The sequence below is a fragment of the Toxorhynchites rutilus genome, chromosome 1 (genome assembly GCF_029784135.1).
Source record: "Toxorhynchites rutilus septentrionalis strain SRP chromosome 1, ASM2978413v1, whole genome shotgun sequence".
NCBI lineage: Eukaryota > Metazoa > Arthropoda > Insecta > Diptera > Culicidae > Toxorhynchites > Toxorhynchites rutilus.
In genome coordinates this window covers 35,452,331-35,474,127 of record NC_073744.1, presented here as the reverse complement: position 1 = coordinate 35,474,127, position 21,797 = coordinate 35,452,331, and the positions used below count along the sequence as shown (strand labels likewise).

At 39.3% G+C, this 21,797-nt stretch overlaps 1 protein-coding gene across 1 annotated transcript; it reads left to right on the top strand.

The window, feature by feature from the left end:
- Positions 1–20,042: 20,042 nt before the first annotated feature.
- LOC129761994 (TP53-regulated inhibitor of apoptosis 1-like) lies at positions 20,043–20,985 on the top strand. The gene is made up of 2 exons (XM_055759915.1): positions 20,043–20,298; positions 20,640–20,985. The coding sequence occupies exons 1-2, from the start codon at positions 20,152–20,154 to the stop codon at positions 20,736–20,738; spliced, it is 246 nt and encodes an 81-aa protein (XP_055615890.1). The 5' UTR covers positions 20,043–20,151; the 3' UTR covers positions 20,739–20,985.
- The last annotated feature ends 812 nt before the right edge of the window (positions 20,986–21,797 follow it).

Below are 21,797 nucleotides of genomic sequence, written 5' to 3'. Positions count from 1 at the left end.
TCAATTGAACTTAAACAGTCTCTTAAGGATCGTTCTAAGCGATCATTTGCTGATATACTCAAGGCAGCTTCACCTCAGGTATCCGAGATTTCAGAAAATCATTTCTCTGTTTTATCAGAGAATGATGAATCGGATACTGCTTTCGATCCAATAATCGCGGGAAGAGCCAGGAAGAGAAAAAATACTTCCTCCTCCAAGCCTGCTAAAAAAGAGGATTATCCTCTAATCATCCAGAAGCTTCTTCTCATTTTTCTGCTCCTCTCAACAGTAACCCTCCTGGTTGGGGATCCTCTAACTATGACGTTCCTTGCCCTGAATTGTCAAGTCATTCCAGATTTGCTTCTCGATCGGTTCCTGAACCCCAATCATTTTCAGGAGGTATTTGTTTTTCTTCAATTGTTGGATGTATCTTTGATATATTCGGAATTTCAGATTCATTGAAATGTCTCATTTCTGCTTGGCTTCCTACTATCAGTCAGTTAGTTGAGCAAATGGTTTCAAAGTGGCCCCTCCTCTCCTTCATTAATTTAAATGCCTAATTTATTGGATGAGTCAGTGAAATCTACTATTTTATAGTGGAATTGTAGAAGTCTTCTACCAAAACTTGACTCTTTCAAGCAAATGCTCCATTTTTTGAATTGTGATGTGTTTGCTCTGGGGGTTTCCGTAGCCACATTGGTTGCGCGTTCGCTTAGTAAGCGATCGATCGTGAGTTCAAAACTCAGGGCCCTCATTGACCATCTTCGTATTGTTACAGAATAACCACGTTCACGCAACAATCATCAGCGATGAAGATCGATCCACGGTCGAAATAAGATCGATTCATCCATACAACTGCTCTGCTCTGCAAGACACATCGGGCTGCTGTTCTATAAATAACTCAACAATGATCAACCAACTGTCTCCGCTATCCGGTCTAACTGGATAATGGAAGAACAGAAGGAAAACTCTTACGCCTAAATGGCTACTGTGTAAATATGTACCATATGCAATGGTATAGAAGGGAATACTATAACGACGAAAAATGGCAACTGAGTAATGTGCTAATCATAGATATGATAAACATGTGACATGTACACGATTAAAAATCGACTCTTTTACAGCTAAAATGCTAATGAGCCTAAAATAAACAAAAGGGATAAAAAATGTGTTTGCTCTATCTGAAACATGGCTTCGTTCGGACAATGCATTAAACATCCATGATTTGAATATTATTCGTTTAGACCGTGATGATTCCTATGGAGGAGTTCTTATAGGTATTAGAAAATGTTATCCATTTTACAGGATTCCCCTGCCTTTAGTCACAGGAATTGAAATTCTTGCGTGTCAGGCACGCATCAGGGGTAGAGATTTGTGCATTGCTTCTATTTATATCCCACCAAGTACAATGCTTAATTATCGAAACCTTGTGAATATAATTGAGCTTCTACCACAACCTCATCTTATTTTGGGAGATTTCAACTCACATGGCATTGGCTGGGGTGAATCTTTTGATGATCGAAGAGCTAATTCTATTTATGAATTCAACATGACAGTTTTAAATACAGGTGATATAACAATAATTGCTCCTTCATCAGGCCGCGCAAGTCGCTTAGATTTATCCCTTTGTTCTTCCTCTTTATCATTAGATTGTTATTGGAAGGTTATCCAAGATCCACATGGAAGTGATCAATTGTCGATCACCGTTTCTATTTCAAATTATTCTAAATCGTCTGGAACTATAAATGTTCAGCATGATTTATCTAGAAACATTGATTGGAAGAGATATTCTTCAATTATTTCAGAATCAGTGGCATTATTTAATGAGTTACCCCCGTTAGAAGAATATAATTTTCTAGCTGGTTTAATTCATGACAGTGCTATTGATGTTCAGACGAAGCGTTTTCCTGGAAATTCGTTCCGCAGACGTCCTCCTAATCAGTGGTGGGATCAAGATTGTACAAATCTTCACAAAGAAAAATCGAATGCTTTCAAGGATTGGCGTAAATCGGGCTCCTGCGAACGTTACGACAATTGCATTTATCTGGAGCGTAAATTCAAAAGTTTGATAAAAGCCAACAAGAGAGGCTGTTGGCGTAATTTTGTGAATGGGCTTCTCCATATTCCGTAAGCTTAGTTTACCCTGTTCGGTGTTTGTTGCGCAATTGGCTGCAATTCTACACTGCTTTACAACATATTCAGAACTTGTCACCTGAACATTTTTACATTTTTTCTGATAGTCTCAGCTCATTAGAGGCACTTCGTTTGGTAAGGTCTAGATATTCTTCGTATTTCTTGTCTGGAATCCAACAGCTTTTAAGTGTTTTGATTAGTAGATCTTTTGATATCACTTTTGACGTAGGACTACGTCTAACCGGAAGATATAGGGGGTGAAATGAAAATCTAGGCACTGAACAAGCAGGAAAAAATGCAAGTTTTGGAACGCTTATAACTCGAGCATTTCTCAATAGATCGCAAAGGTTTTTGCATCAATTGATAGGAAATATATCTACGCATCTATCATAACGAATAACATTTCATTTTTCTTGAGATAAATAATTGAATAATTGTGAAATATCAAGCATTGTCGAAATGCACTATGTGCCCATTTTTGATTGGTCCAGTTTGTGCTACTCAAATCGTACCGACCAAAACGGGCAACCAGAGCAGCAGCGAAATAGAATGAAGCACGATTGGAAAGGAAAAAGAAAAAAAAATGAACGAAACATTGGTCGCAGTCTCACACATGCGTAATTCTCGAGCCAGCCAGTCAGCTTAAAAATCCCCGCTCCGCTGCCGTAACGATCATTCTCATCCAAACCGTACACCACATCGGTTCGCATCACAACACATCAACAAACCAACCCAAGCAGCCATGTCTGGACATGGTAAAGGAGGAAAAGTGAAGGGAAAGGCAAAATCCCGCTCGAACCGTGTTGATCTGGAATTCTCCGCAAGGGTAGCTAGGCCGAGCGCGTTAGTACCAGTGCAACAGTCCACCTAGCCGGCGTTATATAGTTTCGGCCGCCGAAGTGATCGAGTTAGCTGGCAAAGCTGCTCGCGACGATAAGAAAACCCGCATTCGGAACAGAACACATTCGGTTCGGTGGACATCAATACAACAACAGGCAGTCGCAGTGAGTGGCGAGTGGCAAACGCAATCGCAAAACGGCATCAGGTAGCAGAAGAAAAAAGTTTGTTCTTTATACAAACTGCTTTGGTGGCAAATCCAGAACAAGGCGGCATCGAGGGCGTTCGAAATGGTTTTTTTCAAAACCACGAGTACTAAGTTTTCTAAATTGGAACCATTCCATAAAACAAGGCGCTTTTCAGGGCCATTAAACCTTCCAAAAAAGAGTTTAGGAAATACAGTTCAATGCTTTCTAAAACATTATCCAAAATAATAATAAAACACAAATTGATTTTTTCATCATTTGTTTGCCAGGATCTGATGAGTATGTGAATTTGGCAGTTGTTCTGAGCTTATTGATTTTCACCAATTCTTAAATTGCTTCTAGATTGAAAGTACAGTAATTTACACTTATCTCGACATTTAGCTAATTGGACGGACCTGCAGTGCGACATATTTAGTTGGACATTTTTGTAAACATAGAGTTCGGGGTCCAAACTATGACCCCACATTGAAAGTCGACACTGTACCACTGTCATCGCAAATGTTCAATAACAGGTTAAAATTACCTCCAATCCGATACTGAGTTGTGGTAATGCGACGTGCCATTGAATGTAATTTACTGTAAAATATGTCACAAGCTGTATGGGAAGAAATTTTCCAACTGTGAAAGCTGTGGCGAGTGGCAAACGCAATAGCTAAACAGGAAGGTTTAACCGAACAAGAACAAGATGGGAATATCGAGTGATAACAAAAACACCAAAGGTTCTTTTCAGAACCATCAACATATTCATAAAGAGTAAACAGTAAACTAATCCATTTTTCAGGTAGATAGGTAGGTATTCACGTAGGAGAAGAAAATAAAACAATATATTTAAAATATATATTTAACAAAAGCTGTCCCCTTTGTATAGTCCTACGTCACTCCGGTTATGTCCCCGACATTACCCACTCGTCTTTTTTATGGATTTCCTCTCATTGTTCGATACCAGGAAATGAAAAAGCAGATCTTCTTGCTAATAAGGGCGCTATGGAAGGACTCTTATTTCATAGGCCCATTACTTTTGATGAATATCTCCATTTTCCTCGTCTCGTGAATGTGCACTTCAATCTTGGCAGACAAGCAGGAATGGTAGTGATAAAGGTCGGTGGCTGTATTCTATCATTCCTAAAGTTTTCCTCAAACCATGGTTCAGAGGATATAATTATTCTCGTGATTTCATTCGGGTAGTGGGCAGACTCATGTCTAATCATTATTCCTCGAATGTACATCTTTTTCGAACTAACAACCTATGTATTTGTGGTACAGGTTACCACGATATTGATCACATTGTGTGGTATTGCTCTGAATTTCAAAATAACGGGTTATCTTTAATAGACAATTTTCGCAAAAAGGGAATGCCACTCTATGTTTCGATCCGCGACGTTCTGGCTACTCGTAATCTCGATGCAGGTCACGTTTTTATGAAATAAAGTTAACGTTAATAACTATTTTCACTGTGAACGAATTCTCATGATTCGCATATCAATCGAATCGGAAATTCTCTAAGATTTGTTTGATATACATTACAATTCACTAATCTCTAAACGGTTTAAATTCATGGAAACTGGAGAAACTTCCTTTCTTAATATTTCTTAACAGATCGGAAAGATGTTTGCATCGATTGATAGGAAATATTTCTACGCGTCTATCACAATTAATAAAATGTTATTTTCCATGAGATGAACAATTGAGGGGCTCAGAATGCAAGGGGTGTAAGTGATTTGATCGATTTCTCTTCATCAACTTTTTATTTATTTAATAACTCAACTGCAAAAACGTTCCAATTTAAGTTTGCGATTGAATCCGATCGATGAGGTTCTGACCTATCTTCCATATTATCATATACAGCTGGGAATATATTTGCAGCTAAATTATGACCAAAAGAGAAAGTCGATGTAGAGAAATCGATCAAATCACTTACACCTCTTTCATTCTAAGCCCCTCAATTGAACAACTGTAAAGTTCCCACCGAGCTGTGTTTTCCTAACACGGGCTTCAAAATTAATTTGTTTGGGGAAATTCGCTTTGTAAATACGGGGGTAAAAGTCGGGGGTATTTTTTGATGTTGAGTACTTTTGTACTCGCTTGTCGTTGTGCAGACCGGAATATGTTTCCCTAAAACATACTTTCAAACTGAGAAGCCTGGGAAAATCGTCATTTCAGATGAATGAGAGGTGAATGAACTTTCACGGCTCGAGAACTACGTAAACATGAGATGCGCAATAATCTCAGAGGGAAACGTAAAATACAATGATCGTTTAACAATTTTTCCGTTCACATATTTTGGTAGTCCTAGGCATCATATCAAACGCAAAAGGACGTTCATCAAATTTGTTTGTAACGAAGAACATAATCTGTTACATAAATTTCGATGTATTCTAAAATAAAATTTGAAGTGGTAAACAAGTGGATTGCATAATATAATTGCGTTGTTCTACGTCGAAAATATGTGGTCTTGTTCTAGATACAACCCCTTACAATTTTTTCTTTTATTTTTAATTATCGTTTACATCTCCAACTTTTTTATTTTTTGTCATGAATAATTTTATTATTTGTCAATAATCTATGGTTAATAACGTTTTCATTTTTCTTCAACTATTTCCCTCAGAACTCAAAAATACTCAGATGCACGCAATCGCACCCAATATTCAAGGAGGTGGTTATCTCTCTATTCTACATGCTCATTCTAAGCGAACGTCAAACACAAGCGATAATGATTACTACTATTAGATTTTTGCCTATTATGTTATAATTCAAATGTAATTCTCATAAAATGATAGTGAAACCAAAGAGTAACACTAAAGAATCAATTGTGATATTAATTTCATAGCTATATCATCAGGGCATTCAGCATTTCAAGATATTATTACAAAGTGTCCGAAATAAGACTCGGAACGATACTGTAATGTGCTCGATAATGAAATACATGATAGGGTATGCGTTCCTACGCGAAAATCACATTCCAGTTGTCGGGTACAAAGAAACCTTCCAAAAGTTCGTGTCACTGCATATTTAATTAACAGCGAGCTTTGAACACCGCAAACGGACGCAACAAGCGTTAGACACCATATAAACTTTGCGTTGGCCAGCTTGGTTCATGTCCCATTGTGGGCCACGACCATGTTCCGAAAATAGCCGGTGTAGGCATCATCTCTACTGGTGGTAGTTGATAGCTGACGAAATTCTGCTAAATGCCAAATTCAGTTATACATCAAGGTTTCCTTCCCGGGACGCAGCATTCTGAAATAATGTTTTAGAGCTGAGAAACCCTACGTTACGTAAAAATTTGATTACGTTGAAAAGTGTTCTGTTTTAAAACATGTTTTTTGGTAGCCATTGTTTGGCTTCTAAATCCAAATTTTGTTTCTCCAAAATTTCAATAACCAAAACTGAGTTGTTGATGATCACACACAGCTCTGGAATGATTCAATCACACATTACTCGGTTACCGTCGCTCTTCTAGAGGGAATTCATAATTGGCATGACGATGGGTGCTTGTTCCGATTTACCGAACCCACTTGAGATGTTTCACAATAAGACATCTTATCACTCAAACGTTTTGATTGACGACTAGTTAAACAAGCAGGATATGAAAAAGTGTGTCCCGAAATCCTATTATCTGCTTAATCATCAATCGTCCCAATTCGTCCTTGTCAGTGCATTAAGATTGTTAAGAATAGAATTAACTCGATTCATCGTCTGTTAGGGTGGAACTCCCGTAGCTTAGAGCATATAGGTGTGAATCAACAACGGCCTTAGTTCTAGACTGGGAAAAAAATCATGTCTACAAATACCGGAAGAATTAAACATGTAATATCACGCGCGAGACGACAAAGTTCCACGTTGGGAAGCAAAGTCACCTCCACATTTCAATATATCATTCCGATGTTCAAGCCTTTTGCGGAGGATAATTTTCACCAGGTCAACACGCCTCCGTAGGCACGGTGTTATTCTTGGGTGCTATAAATAATCACTCTTCTCCTGCCAAGCGCTGGAGTATTTTTCTTGTGTACTTCATCTCCATCCCAACCTCCTTCCTCCTCGTCATCATTCGAGCGTGTGCCATACAGAGAGAGTGGGGCGGTGCGGCAGAGAAAAATATACCGACAACAGCAGAATATATTACTAAGAACCAACATTATTTGTTGTCTTCATCTATCATCCAAAATTTTCTGCATGGTAATTCGTTTTCTCACTCCCCCTCCCTTTCGGACGAAATGCCTCCTGTCTGCATCCCTCACCCAAATTGGACCTCAGAGTGGAGTTGCTAAAATTCTCAAGAGCCTGGAGAAATTTTCATTAACAATTCCAATATAGAAGAGGTTATTCGTAGGATCAAGATAATAAACTTCGTACCGACCGACTCCGATTCACATTCGCTGGTTTGCCAGCGTTTGATTTCGTTCGTCCTGGGTGGGAAACCCAAAGCCCTCGAATATCGGATCTAGAAAGTAAATACATTTTGAGGCAATGAAAATGAAACAATATTTACCGAGGAAAGTATGATAAATATGCGAGTGAGTGATACGTTGCGATGGGATACGTTCGTCAAAGTCGTGTCGTTCCGAAGGCAATCTGTTCGATTTTCATGATTGAGGCTGGAGTACGAAGGATCTGCTCGAGCTGGTCCTGCGTCCACCGTTCAGCCGCCCGATGAGGAATTTTCGTTGGTAGGAATTTCAGCACCGTCCGGGACCCCGGGGCTATGCATCGATCCACTCTTATGCTAATGACAGAAACATCAATCATTTGGTGGGGCTGTGATTTGTGTTTCGCTAGAGCTGATTGTCCGGAAATCGGAACGATATTCGTCGTTCGAAGCATTCAAGGATTAGTACCTTTGAATGGATGTTCCTTTCTTTTTCCTGTGGACAAAGAATGATTGATTTCAATTTTCCGCTTCCCACCTGAGGGAACAGTGCGGGGATTGTGATAGATTTGATACGCATTGAACGGAAAAAGCTCGAATATGATATACTCTTGGATGATATAAGAATATAACAATACAGCCCACTACATGTTTGTTATACTTACATAGTTTGCCTTTTTTCTCGATTAAGTCTATCCTTCAGGGTGTCAGAATAAAAAACATTTCACGTTTTTGTGAAATAGTTTTAACAGTTAAACAGGTCAATTTTCAAATTTGACATTAATCTCATTTTCTATTTGAATACAAAAGCGGTCGAAGCACATCGTTTGCTTGTTTTAACGTTATTTCGGGAAAACTGAGCTAAAAAAAACAGGAAGTGGGTTATATCTATGGTATAACCGCAAGGGTGACGTAGGACTATCGTTGATTTAGAGATCATTTGTTTGAAGTTGAATCTAAATCCATCCTGAATGAATGAATAAATAAATATTTGGGTGACTTCAAAAACGAGAGTGTTACGTTGGAGACTCAAGGTTTTATGCATCCAATATTGGATACAAAAAACCTTGTTCTGAAGAATAATCTTCAGAAGCTTTCCTGCTAACTGCACTTGATTGACAAATCACAAAACCAAATGTATGTGGTCGCAGTATTATATGGATAGAAAACATTAAAATAAACTCGCTTGAATGTAATTTTCAATTCCAAGGGGAACTGGCAGATTATTTTTCAGCAACGATCATTTCTTTCCAGGTTTCCTCTCGATAACCAGCAAACGAAAAAAGTTGCGCACGTGTATGTGTGTGTGTGGCGGCTGCTTCTATGTCTTCCCGAGGAACCGTTTTTCGATGCTGATACTCTCTTGGTCACGAGAGTATCAGCATCGGCTTTTCTGCGCTCCCTCACAGTTAAAACAAACTGATTGCATTTCAGGTCAGGTCAGGCCAGGTAATGAATCCCTCGATCCCTCGCCGTTCAGCTCGTTCAGTAACGATGTTGTCTTGTCGATGTCCTCAGGCGTCGTGCACAAATTACGTAACGCTAAAAATCCGAATTCTGAACCACCTCTCCCCCCCCCCTTTCGTAACGCAATTTCCTATCTCTAATAAACAGAAAGTAACGCAACATCTACCCCCTCCCCCCTTATCACGTTACGTAATTTGTGCACGACGCCTCACGAAAAATGAATCGGTTTCACCACCACAATATCATTTTAGCATGCTTTTCGTGCGTGATTGAATCGAGAGAAGGTGTGGTTTACGATGGCAATTTGGAAGGCAAACTAGAGGAGAATGAACTCTCTGAGTATGAAAATTTCGGCGACTGAGCAATAATCGATTGAAAATTATATAATATTCGCGATACGAAACATTTTCCGTTTTTCATGTTATGCATCCAATATTGGATACGAAAATATCCTACTGATGGGAAAGAATAATCTTCAGAAGCTTTCCAGCTAATTACACTTGATTGAAAAATTACGAAATCAAATGTATTTGGTCGCTGTGTTCGCCATATAATTAGAAAACATTAAAATAAACTCTTTCGCATGGATGTATTCTTCAATTCCCACGGAACTGGCAGATTATTTTTCAGCAACGATTAGATCTTTCCGGAATTTTCTCAATGCTGTATGGCATCCACACGAAAATTCTCGTTTCAGTTTGGCCTGTAAAAACTTTTCTAAACTCTAATCCATCAAATTTGGAGCCCTGAAAAGGGCCGTTGATTATATGCTAAGCTAATATAGCACCCTCTCCTTGGATTCGATGGGCCAGCTGAATGTCCTTGGGCATGATGTCGTCACATCACGTTTCACGTTTTGCGTGGATAGCACACAAATTTGTATCTTCGAATAAGCCTCCTGCAGCGTCATAACAGCGGAACTTTGGAAGCGCAAGTCGGTCTTGAAGTCCTGAGCAATTCCACGATCCAAAAGCTGCAAAGGTAGCTTGCGGATTAGCAATTCGGTCGACTTCCGATAGCGATGAATTTCACGCAAAGTTCCCGGTCGATAGCGATGTGGCTTCTTCACCTATCCTGCGGCTGGTGCGCTTATCCGAGCTGCTTTCGTGTGCCTTACCACTGAAAGACTAACTAGCTATCTGCTTGGTCCCAAACAAACGAGTCGTCACGGTGCGAGAGTAGAGTAAGAAATGAACGAAAGCAAAGGAAGCGTCATTTTATAAACCATAAAAGTATAGTATGTATTTGAATCCGGGCACTTTGCGTTACATTTAATACCATACCGCAGCCACAACATTTTCTGCATGTTGAATTAATGCGATTGATTAGTAACTATCAAGAAACTATCAGTAACTATATTAGCAACTATTAATCGCATAAATTCAACATGAAAAAAATGTTATGGCTGTGGTATGATATTGAATGTAATGCAAAGTGTCCGGATTCAAAAGCATTACTGTAAAAAAGAGTTAACTCGACTGAAATTTTTTCGGTTCGGCCTGCAAAAACGAAATTAAGAGCCCCCGCCGACTGCAGACTGACTTGTCGACCGATAGTTCGGTCGGCTTCTTAATCAGTACGGAGAGGTATGCACGTGCGCAAATTACACCGATTCAGTTGCGTCGGTTTTTGCACCGGTAGGCCGATCCGACCAAACTGTCGGCTGAAAAAAAGTCTATAGTGTGCGGGGGCTCTAATTGAAGTGTACAGCATAATGCATAGACGTAAGTATGAGCTTCCCCATCTCATATTCCAATAAGATTAATGGGTTTCCAAGTGGGCGCGCTACATACGGATACGAATGATTTCAATAACCTGTTTTCGAAGCTATCATTAAGCTATTGAAACAATTTTTCGACTCAATAAATAGCAATCATATAACTCTTGGACATTTTATCTTTTGTATGAAATAATTATCATACTGTTCCGTTGATCCGAAGCAGAATGAATCACGCTTAAAGAAGGAATGGATTTTTTCTTGGAATTTAGTCAGCAGAAATAATGCCCTTTCCCAACAATTAAAAACGACAAACGGTAAACAGTTTCATCAAAGTGATTTCTTCGATATGGGGATATATTCACTACATCATGTCATATATTTCATATTTTTCATTATGAAATTCATATCCATGGCACCTATCGGTATCGAATTATCATCGACACTACGATTTTCGCTAAATGCTCCTTTCAGTTCGGCCTGTAAAAAACTTTTCTGAACTCTAATCCATCAAATTTAGAGCCCTGAAAAGGGCTGTTGATTATATGCTAAGCTAATATAGCACGCTCTCCTCGGATACGATGGGCCAGTTGGATGTCCTTGGGCATGATGTGACGCGTTTTGCATGGATAGCACACAAATTGGTATCTTCGAATAAGCCTCCTGCAGCGTCATAGCCGCGGAACTTTGGAAGCGCAAGTCGGTTTTGAAGTCCTGAGCAATTCCACGAACCAAATGCTGCAAAGGTAGCTTACGGATCAGCAATTCGGTCGACTTCTGATAGCGACGAATTTCATGCGAAGTTCCCGGTCGATAGCGATGTGGCTTCTTCACGCTTCCTGCGGCTGATGCGCTTATCCGAGCTGCTTTCGTGGTGCCTTACCACCGAAAGACTAACGAGCTGTTTGCTTAGTCCCGATGAAACGAGTCCTCACGGTGCGAGAGTAGAGTAAGAAATGAACGAAAGCAAGGGAAGTGTCATTTTATAAAACATAAAAGAATCGAATGTAAACCCCACCCTCTTTATTGTATAAGCTTACTGTATACTCACGAATATAATAAGGGTGGGATTTAGATTCTATACTTTTATGGTTTATAAAATGACGCTTCCTTTGCTTTCGTCCATTCCTTACTCTACTCTCGCACCGTGAGGACTCCAGCTCGTTAGTCTTTCGCAGACAGCTCGTTAGTCATTCGGTGGTAAGACACACGAAGTCAGCTCGGATAAGCGCACCAGTAGCAGGATAGGTAGAGAAGCCACATCGCTATCGACCGGTAACTTTGCGTGAAATTCATCGCTATCGGAAGTCGACCGAATTGCTGATCCGCAAGCTACCTTTGCAGCATTTGGTTCGTGGAATTGCTCAGGACTTCAAAACCGACTTGCGCTTCCAAAGTTCCGCGGCTATGACGCTGCAGGAGGCTTATTCGAAGATACCAATTTGTGTGCTATCCATGCAAAACGCGTCACATCATGCCCAAGGACATCCAGCTGGCCCATCGTATCCGAGGAGAGCGTGCTATATTAGCTTAGCATATAATCAACGGCCCTTTTCAGGGCTCCAAATTTGATGGATTAGAGTACAGAAAAGTTTTTTACAGGTCGAACTGAAAGGAGCATTTAGCGAAAATCGTGGTTTCGATAATAATTCGTTACCGGTAGGTGCCATGGATATGGATTTCTTAATGAAGAATATGAAATACATGACATGATGTAGTGAATATATCCCCATATCGAAGAAATCACTTTGGTGAAACTGCATTATAAAATTATTTGTGTACGAATGCCGCAATCGATAGTCGACTCTAATTTGCGCTGGGTAATTTCCTCGGAGGACTCGATTCCTCCTTTGAGCATTAATAATCTCTTTCTGGCAAAACGATGTGGTATGAATCACATTATTTGAATGATAGAATGAAGAAGTTTTCTGCCAATTTCCTTCAACCTCCAAACGTATCTTTCTCCCGTTTGTCGTTTTCGCGTTCGCTAATCCTTTCTCACAACACCCATTTCTAGTTTGAGAAATTGTTGAGTAAACATTGTTTGTCAGTGCGCGTAGAGCGGGAATTCCTAAAGATTAATTGCACCTCTAATAAATTGCCGAAAGACGTGGTCTTACGTTGATCGCACTTGATTGAAAAAATCAAAATCGAAATGTATTTGGTCGCAGCATTATATGAGTAGAAAGCAAATAATCGCTCGAAAATGACTTGATTTTCGCGATGTGAAACATTTTCCGTTTTTCATGTTATGCATCCAATTTTGGATACGAAAATTTCCACTGATGGGGAAAAAAATATTCAGAAGCTTTCCTGTTAATTGCGATTGATTGAAAAATAACAAAACCAAATGTATTTGGTTGCAGTGTTATATGGATAGAAAACATTAAAATAAACTATTTCGCATGAATGTATTTTTCAATTCCCAGGGGAACTGGCAGATTATTTTTCAGCAACGATGATAGCAACGAGAATTCCGCGCGTGTATGTGTGTGTGTGTGTGTGTGGTGGCTGCTCCGATGTTTCAAGCGGAACCGTGGCATCACTCTCCTCCTGATGGATTCCCTTTTTGGCCTTAGGTGCACAAACAGGCTCTTGGTGACACCGTTCATCAGCGCTTTCATGATAAACGAAATTAGCTTCACAACAACAGCGACAACATGCTCCAATCGCTGTTCAATCATAACTGAGTGGGTTTACGAGCGGCGCTCGCTTATATACCGATTTTTGATTTCAATAGCCTGTTTTGAAAGCAATTTTAAGACTATTGAAACAAGTTTTTGGATGAAAAAGTAACAAGTATATGACGCGTAGACATTTTATCTTTCAAATGAAGTGTTTATCATACCATTTCGTTCAGCTGTTTAAGAGCTATTAACGCTCAAAATCTCGGTCTCCGGCGTAACGCTTTCGTTCTCGAAACCTTGGTTTTACACCCCGGTATAGAAATGAAAGACGTAGTCCTACGTCAAAATATAATGGCTTGCATCTGGTGAAGCTGGCTCATTCACTGCAGAGCCGAATGAGCTCAAAGATAAGATGATGTGATATTACAACATGACAACGCACCGGAGCACAAAGCTAACCCCTAAAACCCCTAATTGAGGATCGTTATCGCACCCGCCGTATTTTCCAGACATGGTCCCGTCGGATTATCACCTTTTTGCTTCAATGGGAAATGCACTTGCAGAACAGAACTTCGCCAAACATAAAGATGACGAAAAATGGGTTGGCGTAAGGTTTTCGTCGAAACAAGAAAAGTTCATTTGAAGGGAATCCACAAATCACCTGAGAGATGGGAAAAATGTGTGAAATCAAACGGGGATTACTATGAATAAAAATATTTTAGGGTTCTTTTGAAAATTGTGTTTTCTCCAAAAAAACGACAATTCCAACTTGCACACCAAACATGAAATGAAGGGCAATAATGACGCAAACCCGCATTTTCTTTAATATGTATAAACGTGTTTCTCTATTATAGGGATGGCCAAACTTGGCAGCACTGCGGACTATTTGTTATTTGAAACATCGATCCAACAGTAGTTTTCCATTTTAGGGTAAACTTTTTAATGAAAAAATGACTGTTCTCGTCAGTGGCGTAGCGTGACTGGGTGACACCAGAGACGGGTCACTAACTCCAAACCTCCAAACTTATCTGAACATGAAACGTTTTGTATAAAATATTAGATAGGACGAACAAGAAATCACAAAAATAAGGTTTATTTTTGGATGTCGAAATGTGACTCAAATATATCTTATCAAATAAATATCTTTAGGAGCTGAGATATTATACAAGTGCTTCCCGTTAAGTTCGTTAAGCTTCTTGCTTAAGCTTCCGAAACTTCGTAGTTACCAGTTTGTCAAATCGACATTTTCAGTTCACTGTCAGGTGCTTATAACATGTGTCGAGCCTGAAATGCTTCAAAAATGTCGGCTTCTTCTTTAGGCGACCTTTTCGACCGTTCTTGTAATAACAATGACCAATGCACTCCGACAATCCCTCTTCCATCGTTGGACCGGGTCCGGAAGATATTTCGCCTGGTTTGCTCATTTTGTTTTCTTATCTAGAAGCATCTTGGGAATTCTCCTTCCAGTAGCAAATTTTCAGTCAATGGATTTAATACAACCTTTTTGATGGCAATTCCGACTAGACTGTTCCTCTCAACAGTGAGAAGAATTACCAGTGCTTTCTTCGAAGTAGATTCTTCGCGAAATCATGTTGTCCTCATAAGCTCAAAGAGTTGTCTACATACTCTATGGACATGGCTTTTTTGTTTTGCTTTCTTAACAAAACCTGAACTGCTTCATTTAATCCTGAGGTGGTTGGCGATGTCGATAGTCTGCAAATGGGACTTCATGAAAATTAAATCCTGACCTTCCAGTTGTTGAAGTATGTCGTTATTTAAATCTGCAGCTTTTCCCACCTAAAACGAAACAACTAGGAGCGCGTTATATCTGTGATTCAACCGCAAGGTTAACGTAGGACTACCATTGGCATAGTAATCATTTGTTGGAAGTCGCATCTAAACAAATTCTCAATAAATGTATGAATGGATATTTTGTTTTCCCTTGGAATTGACTTGCGGTCTGTTCATTTGAACATATACGAAATAATATTCTTTCGTTTGAGGTCTCTTTTTTATGTTCGACATTCAAATCATCAAGACAAGCTTATTCAATCCTCCATCCGAAATATCTTTTCCGTGAATAAAAAATATCACGGGAACACCTAGTTAATTGCCCGAGTGTGTGCGAAATCATATTCTACCTCTTGGGTGCATTCTCATGCAAACGATTTTGCATGCCCGTTCATCACGGCAGTTCCACTTGGAATTGAAAATTACATTCAAACGAAAGAGTTTATTTTAATGTTTTCTATTCATATAATACTGTGACCGAATACATTTTGTTTTGTGAAGAAGGCGACCAAGAGAGTAACGGCATCGAAAATTGGTTGGTTGAGGCATCGGAGCAGCCGCCACACACATATACGCGCGCAACTCTTTTCGTTTGCTGGTTATCGAGCAGAATCCAGAAAGATGTGATCGTTGCTGCAAAATTATCTGCCAGTTCCCTTTGGAATTGAAAATTACATTCAAGCGAAAGAGTTTATTTTAATGTTTTCTATCCATACAATACTGCGACCAAATAAAATTGGTTTTGTGATTTGTCAATCAAGTGCAGTTAGCAGGAAAGCTTCTGGAGATTATTATTGGATGCATAAAACCTTGTGCCTCCAACGTAACGCTCTCGTTTTCGAAGTCCCCCAAATATTCATTTATTCATTCATTCAGAATGGACTTCAAATAAATTATCACTAAATCAACGATAGTCCTACGTCACCTTTGCGGTTAAACCATAGATATAACACACTTCCTGTTTTTTTTCACGGATTCACATGTTTTAACGATTTATAAAGTCCACCTTCAATTCGTGTCAACTGTATGAGCTTCATCTGAACTAACTGTCAATCGACCATCAGATGATTATTTGGTACGTATTCAGACCTTTTCTCGATTATAACACTTAAGAATATTGTAAACGTCATGCTTGCACACCATTTGTATCAGAGTTCTCGATCACGTAATTAATGCATCTCGATGACCTCAATTTTGACCATGGTTTGTCCGATGTATTGATGTTGGTTTGTCCACATAATTATTATGGCAGCCGCTTGGCGCGCTGCAGTTTGTTTATGTTGTCCTTCGCGCGTAGCAGAAATAAAGTTTAACTACGTTATGTGCTATTCACCTTTAAATAAAAAGAAGATAGTAAAACAAGTAAACAATTAAGGGAATAAAATAGGAATATTTTTTTGAAATTTACTCGCTGCTTACGTTAGCCACAAACAACATGTTTGCAGACAATTCGAGCGATAGCCCACAAGGTCTGGTTTTCTTATTCGTTGTTACATGTTTTTGTGGCGAACAGGGCGAATCGATGCATATAAAGAATTATTCTACATTTTCCGACAGCAAGCACTCTTCAGTTGACAGAATCAAAGAAGAGGAGATGAGTTTCGACGAGAGTCTTGTTTAAATGATCAAATATCGATAGAGATTTCATTGGAATTATTGTTGTCTATTAATTTCGTGTAGACCAGCAAAACCAAAGCTTCAACTTTCGGGTAAACCGATCACTCATGCTATGTCATTCAAGTATCTTGGGGTCTGGTTCGACTCCAAATGTACTTGGGGGGCCCATATTAGGTATCTGAGTAAAAAATGCAAACAAAGAATAAACTTTCTCCGTACAATTACCGGCACCTGGTGGGGAGCCCATCCCGAAGATCTTATAATGTTGTATCGAACAACTATTCTCTCAGTGATGGAGTATGGCAGTTTCTGTTTTCAATCAGCTGCCAAAACACACCTCATTAAACTCGAGCGAATTCAGTATGTTTGTCTCCGTATCGCGTTGGGATGTATGCCCTCAACGCATACCATGAGTCTCGAGGTTTTGGCAGGCCTACTCCCACTAAAAGATCGCTTCAATTTATTATCTCTTCGGTTCCTCATCCGGTGTAAGGTTATGAACCCATTGGTGATCGGAAATTTTGAGCAGCTGATCGAGCTAAATTTTCATTCTGGATTCATGAGCTCATATCATGAATTCGTCTCCATGCAGGTTGATCCTTCTTCGTATATTCCCAACCGTGTTTGTTTTCCTGACTACATCAATTCCTCTGTGCATTTTGATCTGTCCATGAAGCAGGATATCCATGGAATTCCAGATTATCATCGATCGGGGATCGTTCCTACGATTTTCGAAGCAAAGTATGGGCGTGTCAATTGTGATAATATGTACTTTACTGATGGGTCCTCTATGAATGAGTCCACAGGATTTGGAGTGTTCAACAAATTTTTTAGCACCTCACACAGTCTTCAGTATCCTTGATCAGTGTATATTGCTGAATTGGCAGCAATACACTGGGCGCTGGACAGCGTCGCCTCACGACCTGTTGAACACTATTACATTGTAACGGATAGTCTGAGCTCTGTCGAAGCTATCCGTTTAGTGAGGCCGGAAAAGCACTCGCCGTACTTCCTTGAGAGAATACGAGAAATTTTGAGTGCTTTATCCAGACGCTGTTATGTCATTACCTTTGTCTGGGTCCCTTCACATTGCTCAACTCCGGGTAATGAGAGGGCTGACTCATTAGCAAAGGTAGGTGCAATTGAAGGCGAAATTTATCAGCGTCAAATCGCCTTCAATGAATTTTATTCTTTAGTTCGTAAAAATACCATCGTTAACTGGCAACGCAAATGGAACGAAGATGAATTGGGCCGGTGGCTCCACTCAATTATCCCTAAGGTTAGCCTCAATCCGTGGTTCAAAAGTCTGGACTTGAGTCGGGACTTTATTCGCACCTTCTCCCGACTCATGTCCAATCACTGTTCGTTAGACGCGCTGCTTTTTCGTTTTAATCTTGCCGACAGCAATCTCTGCGGTTGTGGCCATGGTTACCACGACATCGAACACGTTGTTTGGTCGTGCGAGTTGTATCTTGTCGCCAGATCGAATTTAGAAAACTCCCTTCGGGCTGGAGGAAAGCAGTCCAATGTGCCGGTGAGAGATGTGTTGGCTCGGTTAGACCTTGATTACATGGCCCAAATATATGTTTTCCGTAAAGCTATCGATCTTCGAGTGTGATTGTTCATACATCCTTTTCCCCTCCTTTTCGTCCTTCGCGAGCTATCGGTTCCCTTCCTACTATATTAGAATAAGTTAAATTGTAAACACATATTAAATGTAAGGATAGTTTTAAGAATTGAGTGTGAAGTGTCAGTGTGAATGAGAATGTGAATGTGAATGTGAATGTGAGTGCGAGTGTAAACACACATCTCCTTACATCCCATACTTTTCCTAATGAAAATGTGTCACCCTTCTAAACTCGAGTCGACCGCGAGTAATCGGTTTCCTATTTCATTAACCATAGAATTAAGGAAACAACATGTTGATATATGTCAGTTGAAATATAGTTAAGAGTTTGGCTCCATTAAACTTATGTAACTGAGCCTGTAAAAATAATCGGATTAATAAAAAAAAATAATTTCGTGCACAGTGCATATCTCTATCATGTAGGTCTTGCTATTATCGAATTATGTGAAAGATATCATGATAATGAGTGCGTAGTTTACCTACGAAATGTAGAAATGCTGCAATGAAACAACTGAACTGGCTGCTGATTGAGAGGTTCGAAAGGGCACACATACAGTTGGCAATATCAGAGCTAGATGTAACCTTTAGTTTATGTTCTCTATATACGTCTTCCTGAAAAGTATTTATGATTTTATTTAGCCAACTACACTTCCCCAAATTCACTTGCCATACCCTTTTCCTTTCCCTATAAATAAGCAGCACTCGTTGGAACCAGTTTACTACAGGAGCCTCACAAACCTCACAAAGAAACACTCACGGTCTAATCTGTATCACTTGGCAATATAATTATTACAACCCACCACAGACAACCCAGCCATTTAAACTTAAGATTAAGAAAGCACTGAAAGATGATTGCTTCTTATCCTACTCAACCAAATTAAATAAACAAAAGAAAATAAGCCAACGATACATAAATATTTCTGTGAGGACGGTTTAATTAACACTTTGCCATCCGTACAGCTCATAAAAATGTATTCGTCTGCCATTATTGACATTATCTTGTAATTATAAATTGTTCATTTTAACTAATTTAATCGTTAGTTCTCAACCATGTTCCCCTTCCTTCATGGAATTTCGAACATACGAACATACGTAAATAAATACAAACGGTACTAAGATGCTGTTCCAGGCCAATGAGCACACCACTGTGGTGTATCCGGCCGTTGACCGCAATTTTACCAGAAAACCAGAGAATGTCCAATGTCATTTTTTTTTCGGCAATTTACTATTGAAAATATACAGGATTAACAATTAATGATTCCATCCATTACTAATTTTGCAACCTGTTCGAAGTCCATATAACAAACGATTTTTCAAGGGATTTGGAGTATTGCAATAAACTTTACGGATTTCCGAACAGTTACAAAAGAACAATTCAAAAGCAGTTTTTCCCAAAAATCACTGTCCTAGGTCAAGCTTCCGTCCATACCTCTAGTCATAGACCGTTCTACTTTTATTCCATGCGAGGTTCCCTATTCCAGTTGAATGGTGCGATAACAATTTGAATCAGATAAAAAAAGTTTATCATTTTCATTTTGAACACTCCCTGCATAAGACTGGGTAAGAATTCCAACGTCTCTGGCTGGCGCACGTGTATTTTTCAACGCTACCGGAGTGTTGTTGCGCTTGAATCTCGCCCAATCGATTTTGACAGCGCTCAGCGCGGCGGGGAAACCAAGCCTGGAGAATGTCAACAAACGTCTCGTGCTCTAGCACTCGATTACGTATGGAAACTCAGGGTGAAATATTACGCCAAATTGGATACACATCGAAGTGAGTTTAAAATGAATAGTATCGGCGAGAATTGTACCGAGTTGAAGAAGAAATATGACACCTGTTTTAATCAGTGGTTTTCCGAACGGTTTCTTAAAGGGGACACCGACGATTCGGTGTGCGCTCCGCTGTTTAAAGTGTACCAGCAATGTGTGAAGGTGAGTGACCCTCGTATGTTTTGCGTTTATGCTGTGTTTTTCACGTCTTACAATATTACGTTTTATGTGTGATATGCAACATAATTCATTCGCCTACATCAGCATTCAGAATTATTCGAATACGAATGAATGTTTGAGTGAAAACTTTGAGTTTTATATTATTATAATCGTATGTTTTTGATAGATCAAATGTGTGAGAATAGAGACAGTTCTCTCGAAACAGATACAGTGATGCCGGTTGAAGGGAATTAGTACCTTTTTGGGGTGTACCCGAACAAAAATGTTGCATGAATTCAACGGCTCCGAATATGATGCAATAAAATTCTAATTCTTTTTCACAGGATGCCATGAAGGCCCAACGTATAGATTTTAAGGACATTGAAAGTGACCACTTGGGTTCGGATCAAGAACAAAAAGTTCCTCCGAAGAAAGGAAGCTGACTGTAACGAAGCCGACAGGGCTACACAAGCATTTCCATTGGTCATTAAATGAATCAATGTGAGCACCAATGTCTAGTCTACTCAAAGTGTTACTATGGTAAAAACTATCCTAATTTGGTTGCTAAGCTTAAAGTTTACTGATTTGAACGAAGAGTAACCAGTGCATCATTTAGAGTTATTCGAGAAAGTGTGAACATAAGTGAACCCCATAGAAATGAATGAATAAAGTTTTAGTTGTGTAAATGTTCTCAATTATGGATTAATTATTTGTATATCACATTATTTATATGTTCAACCAATGGGCAACCAATGAGGTACATATCGAGGTGGAGCAGTGGGCGAAGTATATCTGTATTGGCAAGCAGCATATCGTGTCGTAATTATTTGTATTCAATATGGAATGTATATGGAAGAAACAAAACAATGTTGAAATTACTCACGGTTACATGATAATTAGAGCCAAAATTCTCATGAAATCATTCAACTGTTTGTTTTTCAACAGATGACAATTGTATCGTGGCTTATTTCGATTATTTATGTGGTAAAAAGGTCCAGAGAGCAGTCGTATGCTCACTTCTCGAAAGCAGTAACATTTTCGGTGAAATTTGGATTAATTGGTGATTATTCTCTCTCAACATACACACCGACACTGAAAGTCTTCGAAACATCAACTTTATAACGTTAAAATAATGAAACATTGTTTCTATGAAAGGGGAGTGGAAATATCACGTTTATCCGTCTTTTTCGACGTGATTTCACAAATATTCACTGCACGCTATCACATTAGCCTCATATTCAGCGGGAACTCTAAAAATATTGTGCGTTTTTAATTGATAAATTACACACAACACAACAACTGACGTCACTATTTGAGAAATAGTTAGGGCAGCGCATGCTATGTCACTCGAAGCTCTACCATCTTCATTACCTTTTTTCTAGGACACTAAAATCATCAAAAAGGACACTGGATACTGAGCTTTCAAGAAACAGAAAATTCACGGATTATCACGCAAAAATATTGCCGACCGGGTTGACAGAACTCGATTGCTATTGAAGACG